At 38.7% G+C, this 11,157-nt stretch overlaps 3 protein-coding genes across 6 annotated transcripts in view; 1 reads left to right on the top strand and 2 right to left on the bottom strand.

Annotated features, from left to right (window-relative positions):
* Positions 1-11,157, bottom strand: part of LOC135947409 (bromodomain-containing protein 8-like) — a 64,996-nt gene that overhangs the window by 34,112 nt on the left and 19,727 nt on the right. The gene's annotated exons all lie outside the window — the stretch shown is intronic.
* On the bottom strand, positions 23-4,406 carry MICU3 (Mitochondrial calcium uptake 3). Of its 4 annotated transcripts, none has more exons than XM_065493093.1 (11): positions 4,158-4,406; positions 3,872-4,013; positions 3,657-3,815; positions 3,525-3,607; positions 3,348-3,422; positions 3,200-3,262; positions 2,048-2,250; positions 1,587-1,715; positions 1,379-1,536; positions 1,012-1,169; positions 23-953 (listed from the first exon to the last, which is right to left on the bottom strand). In XM_065493093.1, the coding sequence occupies exons 1-11, from the start codon at positions 4,368-4,370 to the stop codon at positions 882-884; spliced, it is 1,455 nt and encodes a 484-aa protein (XP_065349165.1). In that variant the 5' UTR covers positions 4,371-4,406; the 3' UTR covers positions 23-881. The 4 variants fall into 4 exon arrangements, with proteins under 4 accessions (XP_065349165.1, XP_065349166.1, XP_065349167.1 ...); XM_065493094.1 differs by having other exon boundaries at positions 3,872-4,010; XM_065493095.1 differs by lacking the exon at positions 3,200-3,262.
* On the top strand, positions 4,663-8,334 carry Arp8 (Actin-related protein 8). The gene is made up of 11 exons (XM_065495045.1): positions 4,663-4,780; positions 4,836-5,009; positions 5,057-5,263; positions 5,318-5,491; positions 5,549-5,776; positions 6,408-6,560; positions 6,615-6,689; positions 6,743-6,889; positions 7,612-7,870; positions 7,941-8,066; positions 8,125-8,334. Exons 1-11 carry the CDS (start codon positions 4,697-4,699, stop codon positions 8,295-8,297), a joined length of 1,800 nt encoding a protein of 599 aa, XP_065351117.1. The 5' UTR covers positions 4,663-4,696; the 3' UTR covers positions 8,298-8,334.

Here is an 11,157-nt window from a genome sequence, read left to right as displayed (position 1 = left end):
GATTGCAGTGAAAATCTTCTCATTTTTAACAAGAAACCCTTCATTTATTCAACTCTATAATGGCAGTTTTATCAAAATCAACACGTTATAAATATTTTTGATTACATTTCAATCAATTAAGTAGGTGTGTTATTTATTTAATATTTTAACAAATTGTACGCATTATTTGATCGATTGACTAGACAACATACAAGATGAATGAATTCCACTTTTGGCAGTGCCAATCGATTCCTGAGGGTCGAATTAGGCTGGACAGCCGAAATACTCGGTCGAAAATTCAACACGAACGTAGAAACTGTCAATTTGGCTGGTTTTGGTCTGAATACGCAGCAAAAATTGCCACAAGAAAGAAGCAGTTCTGTGATTGCCTGAGACCGAGACAGCAGCGCCACAACGGCAGCCAGCGGAGATCAGATTTTACTGCGTTGAGATTTTAAGTGTTTCAAATCGAAATTTCGATCACCCACCAAAATTTGACCATCAGGAATCGATTGAAATTGTCAAAATTGAAAATCCAGATTATTTAGGGAGCCAGGAGTTGCACAAAATTGCTCAATAAGCAGGCAATAAAATACCAAAATTAATATCACATTCCAGATTTTGAAATTGTGCGTCTCCAGGCAGCCTTTTACTTTGACTGATAGTTAGATTAGTTAGCAATGATAACAAGTGTTTAAGGATTAACAAGATTTTCATGCTCAGATTATTTGTGCGGAGATGGATTTAAAAATGCAATATTATTAAATAGACATTTCAATTTTTTATAGTCGGTTGACTGAAGAATACTTCTTATTCTTAAGTAACAAACGTAAACAGCCAAGATTCGAAATCGAAACACAATAATTATGGCACGGCCTCAAGGAAAAGGAGACTGGACTTCATCACATCACATACTTCATCTCTTGCTTGACGCACGACTTAAACGCGTCCCAACCCTCGTTCTTGGTGTACGACTAAAATTGAGCGTGACCATTGAGCAGATTTGCGAGAAAGACGAAAGAGAAGCCTTACCTTGAATCCTCTGTGCAGTCTGTCCTTCATGATGGCGATGAACTCACGGTAGCTCAGCTGGCCATCACCATCCTCGTCGAAAATCTGGAACACGGTGTGCACCAGGTGCCGGCTCAGGTTCGTTCCGGTGCAAAGCTTCACAGCCCGATGAAATTCATCTGAGGAAAAAATTGACACAAGTGTTTCTTGAAATTTTTATTCTAAATCGATAACTTTAATAACAAATATTCAAATAAATTCTTTCAATAACATTAATAAGGAATTTCACCATTTTCCATAAAAATTGGATTTTTTTTACTAAACAATTTGTTTTTATTCAAGTTACCGACAGTAAAAATTGAACAAATTTGGCTAATTTTTGTCTCACCTTGTGAAATGGGATGGTCAGCCAAGGTGTACATGCGCATGGCGATGCTGAAGTCCTCCAAATTGTTAAGAAACTGGCAGAAGACGCGGAATTCATTAAAAGAAATTCCTTGTTCGTGTTTGATCCTGTCGAGGAGGCGGTCCAAATACATGTCGTACCTAGATACAGCGTTGTGCACTCCACATAATTTTTAAATTTATTTCATTACTGGTCAGCACTCAAGTACGTGAAGCGGAGCAGGATTCTGGCGAAGTCCACTTCAGATATCGTGTCCAGCCCTTTCGAGAACTCATGAAACTCTAGCTCGAGAACTTCAGTTTGCAGGTTTTCCATGAATCTGGGGACAAGTTGATTTTTTTAATGGATTGGTAAGTTAAATAACTTACGAGACAAAAATATCTTTCCTGTCGTTTCAATTGATTTTGGCTTTCAGCTCATAAAATGAAAGCTTTGAACGCCACAAATATACCGGAAAAGAATTTAATCTGAAATTGCAGAGCAAAATCCCGGAAACTGTGGTGCCTGAACACTTCAGTAAGTTTCCAATAATATTTATTTTTAAATAATCTATGACTGATAACAAACAATGGTACAGTTTTTATCAAAAGCGTAATTTTAAAATAATATTCATCAAATTGACAGTTTCAGACAATGATTTTAACAACCTACTTTTTAAAACCTTCGTACTGCAGGTCATCCAAGCCCTTTCGGCCGAAAAAGTGGAGCAGCAGAGTGGTGTCGACAGCGTGCCTTCGCTGCAGGCCCTGGTCGTCGTCAACAAACTGCTCGTGTGGGGCCTCGCCCTCGGCCTCTTCGCCATCAGCTCCGATTCCCCGTTTGTCGCGCCACGTGTGGCTGAAGATGCTCTCCAACTGAAAAGAAAAGATAAATTAACAAAGAGAATTTTTAACAATGACGCAGGCGTTAAAACAGTGGCAAAAAGCTGAAAGAAGTATTAAATTCAGTTTTCAACAGCATTCGGCAAAAGCACAAAACCTGCACGAAAGTCGCATTTTTACATGAACAGGTATATAATACAGCGCAAATTTACAAATAGAATTAATGGAAGAGAACGGATTAGCGTCGCAAAAAACGAAAACGGGTACTCACACTCACAATAATCAGAATTAAATAACGGATTTTGTACAAAAGTAGGGCCTATATTTTTTTAATTATTTTTGACAGACAAGATTGCTGGAAAATGGAAATATCCTAAATTTTGTTAGGCGTACAGGGCTTAGATTTTTAAATAAATCAAAATTTCAATTTAATGAAATTTTACTACAATATTTTTTAGAGGAAGACTTCCAGAAATTTAAATTTTAGCATTCTGTAGACGAATTTTAACACTATTTTAAGTAAATTAGTAAAAATTGTAAATATTTCCTTTTCTTAAACTGTTTTTTATATTTGAAAAATCCTGAAAGTTTTGTGAACCAAATTCAAATGAAAATGATTTATTTACATATTAAGAAAAAATCCCATGGAATTAAATTTTCATTCTTTCTTCATTCAACTCATCAAATAATAAAATTGACTTAAAGGAAAAAACGAGAAGACAGGCAAAATTTTATCTTATTATAAATTTTCGTTTGAAATAATAACGCAAACCAGAGTATTAGTTGAATAAGAAAGTATCAGAAAACGACCAAAAACTGTTTTTAGCAACATTTTTCAATTCAAACAAATATTAGTTTAGTCTTGTCTTGTGTAGAAGCAAACACTTAATGTTAAAAAGAGAGAAAATGAATTAATTCAAGAGGCAGAAACAACGGACAGTCATGTTCAAACACACTGGTTTCGCACCTCAACCTGACTTACGCTAGCATTATTTTTTCTTTTAAGGACTCCCTTGAGAGCGTGTTCGGAAATCAGACCTTTAAGCTGAAAATTGAGTGCTGAATAAAGTGGACTAGCCGTGTTAACAAGAGGTGCACATCGCGCTGTGCTCTTTTTACGAGAAACTCACAGCATGCCGTGTGTTCGGATCGTCCTTGAACTCCAGCATCAAATCAGAAATTGTGCCAGCCATTATGCCGCGGATCTAATGGAGAATATTCAAAAGAAAAAGGAACTGAAAAGTGCTAACCTATGGTACCAATTCAAGAAAAATAGTGTGCTAAAAATTTGAGGAAAATTCACTCACGACTAGAAACTCGTTCTTGTCAACTCGCTGGTTTCCATCGGTGTCGAACATGTTGAATGCAATTTGGAAACCAGATTGAGGCTCTAAAGAGAATTTTTAATTCACTTTGGACGGTCTAAATAAATTACGTACTGGTTAAAATAGATAAAAGGAACAGGTACTCGGTGTAGGAAATGATTCCCTTGTCCCTCAGGTTGCGGAACATGTTGCTGGAGCCTTTCTTCAGAGGAGGAGTGTGGCTTTTTAACGAATCCAAGTCCTTGCTCGTCAGAACTTTCCTTTTGAGCCGGGCTGTAACGAAGACCTTATTTTCAGCGATTTGATCGTGGAAATTGATTGGGGCTCACGTCTCGGCTCACTCTCCACGACACTGTCCAGGAAGTCCTGTGGAGTCATGTAAAGCTGGCTGTCAAACTCCACAGAGGAGAATTTTATGAATCGCCTCTCCCTGGAAGTCAGTTTGACGGCTTTGGCCAGTTCCTCATCCTTCTAAGTGCACACAAAAATCAATTTTAGTCATGATTTTCATAAAAAAACCAACTAATTGGACATTAATTATTTTTATCTCATGTGAGTGTTCATAAAGGTGTGAACGTGAACACAAAAAAAGATAAGGCCGTAAAATAGGCTCACCCTTCTCTGCTTTAATGCATGCACAGTGGCTTGCTTTTGATACATTTTGACAGCGAAAAAAGAGGCGCCAGCGCCCACAAGCACGGCCACGACTGGCCGCAGGCCTCGCCATTGTTTCCGCACGGTCGAAGTGGCCAGGCATCGCACGGGTGCCGACCTCGGCAGCGCCGAATGCCGAAGGGCCCGGATCAATGTTGTGCTCACTGCGGCCATTCCCTCACCAGTATTTTCTATTTTCAGGTTGATTTTCGAACAACTCTCACCACTGCATTGGTGAGCCGCAGGACCGGTAGATACGCCATGTTTAGCACCTGCCACGCCCCTTTTTTAAACTCTTGTGTCTGTTTAAAGATGGCGAATCTCCCAGTCCCGGCAGTGATAAAGAGACTAACAGAATGTAGTGCGCACGCGCCAGCATGTTGCCGGAGATCGATCCACGTATCGATTGGTCGATTCCGCTGATTTCGCGTACCGGTTGGTGGGACCGGCGCTGATCTCCACTCCCATTGGTCCTTTTTGAATTTGCCGGCTGGAGAATCATGGCTTTCGCTGCAAACAATAACAAAACAACCAACACCATGCCGACTGCACCGCAGGAAAATATGAGTGTCGTTACTGAAACGGTGAGAAAAACTGCTCGATTTTTGTAACTCATTAATGAATATGCATTCTCCGCAGCCTGTTTTGTCTCAAAATGTCGTTGTCATCCACCCTGGGTCGCAAAATCTGCGGATAGGAAGGGCCGTGGACTCGAATCCCGTCACCATTCATCATGCCATAGCTAGGAGAAGGTTGAGGCACGACCGGCATGATTTCGTTCACGAGGACAAACTCCTTCCGCCTTTTTACGAGGTACCAATACTTAAAAAAATGTTCTGGTCTTAACTTGTTTATTTTAGGATACTAATTTATTAGCTGAATTGGACGAGTCGAGGCTGCAAGTCAGTCACACCCTGCAGTCGTGTCTTCAGTCTGATGGCTCGAGGAGGTACGCCACACCGCCTCAGCAGATTTCCGCTTTTAATCGTAGATCTCAACCCGAATTGTTGCACCAAAACAAGTCGGAAATGCTTGCCGAAAGCGCTGACGTGATTATAGGCGACGATGTAAAGCATAAACTCTGGTTGCCCAACAAAATCTAATTCACGCAACCCCCTTAGGTTCTCAAAATCCATCCAGACGCCAATTACAACATTCACTATCCAATAAGGAGGGGACTGTTGAATTTGCACCCTGGCGTCGGGGGCTCCCTCACCGCCGTTCTGCACGACCTGGAAGCCATCTGGAGCTACGCCATTGAGCGGAAACTGCGAATCCAAAGAAAGCACCTCGCTGTAAATATTGGAAATTTCTAATTCCTCGCCTAGAAAATTGATACAATTTTTCTTCAGGTGTACAAAGCTGTTCTAGTGATCCCTGATATTTACAACAGAAAACACATCTCGGCCCTAGTAAACTTGCTGCTGACCAGATTGAATTTTGGTTCTTGTTTTTTGGTGCAAGACCACGTAGCCGCCACTTTCGGCGCGGGTCTCGGCTCTGCGTGTGTTATCGACGTTGGGGACCAGAAAACTTCTATTTCCTGTGTTGATGATGGAATGTCCCAGCCAAGCACTAGAGTATGAGTTTTTCCAAACAAGAGAAAAATAATTTAATGCTACCTTTTAACTCGGGATTTATTTCTTTTATGTTTCCTGACGTTATGTAAAGCAAGTTTTTTTATTTGAAAAGTTAAGCAGTCTTTGGAGGTTTTAAAAGAGAGTAGAAATATAAAATTTAATAATTATTATACAGTTTTTGTTTAATTGAGAGAATATTTTATCTATTAATTTTTTTTATTTTTTCCAGTTTGTTCTGAGGTCTGTTATTTATTTAAAAATTCATAATAGAGTAAAAACTATTTTTATTGCTAGTTAAATTTCCTGTTTAATTTTTTATGAATTTTTTTTTTGCCTTGAAGGTCGGCAAACTAGCCTAGCCAACGCAAAATTTTATGGGTCGTAATTTGTACTTAAAAGCTCTAGGACGAACTGAAGTCAATTTTTAAAATTCCCATGTGGATAAACGCGATTTTTTTATGTTTCTAGGGCTCAAATCTATTGATTCCCCTCAAACAAGTTCTTCTGGGCCGCTTTTGGCTATTCAAATTTTCAGGCATTTTTAAGATAATGTTTTATAATATCTCCCTGATGTCAAAAATTGAGTTACATCAATTGGATAACTAAAACGCCGCAAAATTTCCAATTTCAGATAAGACTGGATTACGGCGGCGGAGACGTAACTGTCGTTTACTTCTGGCTGCTCCAAAAGTGTTCCTTCCCGCACAAAGGCTGCAATCCGACCAGAAGAAACGACGCAATTCTCTTGCAAAAGCTGAAGGAGGATTTCTGCCATGTTGACCTGGTTAAAAATTAAATTCCTCCTTGTTTGACTGTTTTAACAAATGTCTATCCTCAGGATATTTGCGGACCGAGTGAAAAATCGTTTAATGTGACCTCTACAGACGGCGTTGTCAAGAAAATTACCCTGCAGGTAGCCAGAATTGATAAAATATTGTGTCGTTTGCTGACCTTTAGTCGCTTCAGGTGGGAGACGAGTGCCTGATCGCGCCGCTCAGCCTGTTCACCACCGACCTGCTCGCAATCACTGGAACGAAAAGCGTGCACGGCCAAGTTCCATATGAATTCCAACCTGATGATCCTCACGATGCCAATTACTTGCGAGAGACTAGTGTAAGTAATTTTTATTTTGGGAATGAAAGTTCAGTTTTAATCTGGGGGCCGAAAGCCAAGGAAACGTGCTTGCATCGCGTTCCTAGTCAGTTGATTGGAGTGAAGTTGGCTCTAGGTGATTGTACTTGGAGGGTTTTGTTCGTGCTGCGGAAATTTGGCCGATTGTTCGCCCCGCATTTACTTTTTTCAAGATATTTTTTGTTCGTGATTCAATTAAGACAAAAAAAGAACAAGGAGTACATTAGATTCTCCTCATTAAGCCAGATTGAACGAACATCAATTAATTTAATCCGTTAATTTTCGGCTTTGAACGAAACTGTAAACAAATTAATTAAAAAAAAAAAAATAAGAAAGGAAATGTGGCCCACGTCAGAGTGGAACGACCCCAGAAGTTTCCCTGTAAGTTGGAAAATTTCTCAACGTTGACATTCTAGAAGTACAAAAGATTTGTCACTGAAAAGTTAACTGTTTCCTTAGATTTTATGATCTTTTTTAATAATTATCTGCATTTGTCAACCGATAATCCTTGATAGCAATCAAAATTTAACCATTCGCCATCTTAAAAATTCCTTCAATTAAAACTAAGTCAAAATTTATTTCCTTCCAAGATAAAATCAAATTGTCTGAAGTTTGTCAGAGCTGTGGTATTGATATGGAACTAAAATGATCTATGTTTAACGAAAAAACACATTTTAATTTAAAAAACCTATTTTTCTCTGAAGAGGAAAGGTGCGAAAGAAACGCTAGACACCCCCGGCGGCGACGGCCAAGCAAACCTGTCGGGTCTGGGCAACATTCCCCTCCCTCTGGACATCAGCAGTGTGATGGAGGAGGACATCGTGGTCGACGCCCTTGACCCGAACTTCCACGCCAATTCGCTTTTGACGGCGGCTGGAAATATTTTGCAGGAGAAGGAGATTTTCGAGTCGGACATTCTGCTCAGCATTGACCAAGCCATCATGCAAAGCATCGAAAGATGTCGTAAGTAGTTTTTTTTATACAGTTATTCTTAAAAAAAACATTTAAAATAATATTGACTTTCTTCTCTCAGCTGAGGAACTCAAGAAAAAAATGTACTCTTCGATTTTGGTCGTGGGCGGAGGCATGAAGTTTGTCGGAATTAATACATGGCTCCAGAACAAAATCAGTCTGCAAATTCCCTTCATGTACAGAAGTGGTAATATTTAAAAAAAAAATCATAGTAAAATAATAATTCATTTCCATTATGTTTGAAGACCAAATGGAGGTTGTCACGTCCGTGAAGGATACAGACCCGCAAATCATCACGTGGAAAGGCGCAAGTCTGATGGCCACTTTAGAGTCTGCGTCTGAACTGTGGATCAATTCTCAAGACTGGATCGACAACGGTGTCAAAGTCCTCAGGGAAAAGGCTGCGTTCATTTGGTAGAACTGTTAATAAATTTTAACACATCGATATATTATGACTTTAGTGTTATTTCTAAACCATATATACTTTCATTTTTAGTATTCAAACATTCATCTAAAAAGACGGATTTTAATAAGCACCAAATAACAATAAAATTTAACAGTTGACATTGAAAATCGTCTCACGAAAAATTCGGTTGATTTGAAACTTTGGAAAAAATGGAATTAAATTTCCGCCCAATTTTTTAGTAATTCAACTCTTCAAGTTTGGACCAAATTTCAAGTCTGGAGCTTTGTCTGGTTTTAATGTATAAATCGCAGAGAAAATTTAAAAATTTTCTGAAAGCTGATGAAATTTCCGATTAAATTAAAAATGTGATTGAAAATAAAAGAATTTTTTAGAATTTTCCTAGTGCCCATATATTAATAAGCAAAGTAGAAAATTCAGGGGCCGATTTTTATTCGAAGAATAAATAAAAAAGGCTTTAGATTTCGGTTTGCTGCTCAATTTTATGTATCCGATACTTTTTTTCCAGGTTCTCTCCTGCTTTATTTCAAATAATGGTCTCTTGAGGAATGGGAATTTGGTGCAACCCTAATGAAAGATCGAACATTGTCAGACGGCGAAAATCTCCATCGTGTCGAGCGACAGAGAACTCGTTGGATGTTCACTAGGGAGACACATTAAATTTGCTCTCTATTGTCAAGCCTTTTTTCTGGGTCAAATCATTCGGCACCTGGACTTTTATTCGCGGATTTGACCGATCACCGATTTTTCCGACGCCAATTTGTGTGCGCGCATGTGGGGAGGAAAGGGCCGCCGCTGACGATGACGACGAGTGTGTGTGAGAGAGAGAAAGAGAGGAAGTCACGTCATCAAAGTTCGAGAGGCTCTTGACAAAAAGACAGGCCGGCGTGGAAAATGCGCGAGCGACACGGTTTTCGCCCGATTCTCTCGATCGCTCGCTCATTGCCGCGCGCCGCCAGCCAGCAATAAGTGCCCATTTATCGAGTGCACCAAGCACGTGCCCCGACTCGCTGCGGTTCCGCTCTTCGCGTCTATTTTTAATTGACCCAATCAAACTGCATCTCTATGGCACCGAAAAAGCTCAAATCGCATGTTCAGCCGTATGAAATAATACTTTTAAGAATTTTATTCCTTTCGATAAGAGGTTTCCCCTCCATTCTCCTGCTCAGGAGTAGGGAACGAGATTATTTTAGGCACGTCAGGGCGTTTCCTAAGCAACCCTGATAGCTTCCAAAGGGTTGAATTGATCGTATTCTGAAAACTCTCGATTTTGTCGGTCCAAACGGTAAGCAAATTTTGCAGATCAAACTTATATAAAAAGAACTTCAGGTGCGTCGGTAAAGTGGCCAAAAAATCCGAATTGAATGTTTTCGACCGCTTATGAGTTATGAGGCCTTCCCTGACGCGCAGGGTTTGATTCTTTTCTCAGGGATGACCCTCAGCATGTTTCGAGGAACTGAAATAAATACGAAATACTGTTTTTCAGATTAAACATTAAAATTTCCTTTAAAAAGAACTCAAAATTTTAGAATTCCAGAAGTATATTGGTTTTGAAAGTTGCACATTGTCTGTTTGGGTATCTCTTTGGCATAAGGTTTAATTTGTATTCTAGTACCATTCAAGATATTCTGTTTTCTGAAGGCTGAGAGAATTCCAGCCTGATTTTCCAGAAAACTACATTTCGTCCTGGTCCCGGCAAAATTGCGTAACTTTCAACAACCAAACGCGAATTTCATTGTCGAATTGATTGTTGACCTTTTATTGCAACAAGGAAATTCGCGTTTGGTTGTTGAAAGTTGCGTAATTTTACCGTAACCATGGACGATTTATTCTTGGAATTTTCGACATCTTCATATAAAAAAATAAGGATGGTGTTTGAACAAAAAATAAAAAATTGCTAACAATATATTAAATCTATCGTAAAAACACCCATTTCAGCCTAAAACAGTTTTACTGGAAAATTTTCCGACCCTTAAAATTTTAAGCTTTGATTTTAACTTAAAATTAATATTTTGTTTCAGGAAAATTCGAATAAAAATTACAAAAATTTATATTCCTCGGAAAACTCACTACCGGACTTTATTCTTATTGTTATCTTCCGTGAAAATACCAGAAGGACAAATTTTGTAGTTACTTTTCAGAAACAGAAATTGTCGAGCACATGAACGTATCTATTTAATTTTTATTTTGCAAAATTTTATTTTTTAAGTACTTTTTTATCTGTCGTCTCCAGTTGAAAATAATTTTTAGCCAGAAAAATTGATGTGAAGCCCATCGAGCCAAAATGTACGCCTTTATTTACTTGAGACACACACTTTTGTAGGGGACCAGAGGGGCTCACGTCCATGTAGATCCTCTTATCTGCGGCTGACATCGATTTTCAGCACGTGCGGTAAAAATGTTTATTAAAAAGATTCAAGAAATTTCCTCTTCAACTGACACGTTCCACTTGAATTGAATCTTGGGTCATAAAAAATATCGACTGGAAAAATAAAATGTAATATTTTTTATCAAACAATTCTAGAAAACAGGAATTTTTATTATGGAATTCAAAATATTTTTTTTAGAGTCACTATTGAAGTAATTCTGAAAATTGTGCATAAATACACAGCCGCAACAGTGTGATGATGGACCGAAATATAAAAAATTCTGATTCCGTCTGAATAATTATTTTCCCATATTTTAAAATTCACAATAAATCCTTCCAAATTGCAGCATTCAAACAATTTAAGTAAAATAAAATCTTCTTGGCCTGGCGTGGTCATGAGTCACAAAAGCAAAGAGTGTTTTAAAAAAATGAAATTTGTGCTTGTTGCAGCGAAAAAGGCGTCGACGTGCGTGTTTTAATGCGCGC

This window comes from Cloeon dipterum, chromosome X, assembly GCF_949628265.1.
Source record: "Cloeon dipterum chromosome X, ieCloDipt1.1, whole genome shotgun sequence".
Lineage (NCBI taxonomy): Eukaryota > Metazoa > Arthropoda > Insecta > Ephemeroptera > Baetidae > Cloeon > Cloeon dipterum.
This window is presented reverse-complemented; position numbering and strand designations above follow the sequence as displayed.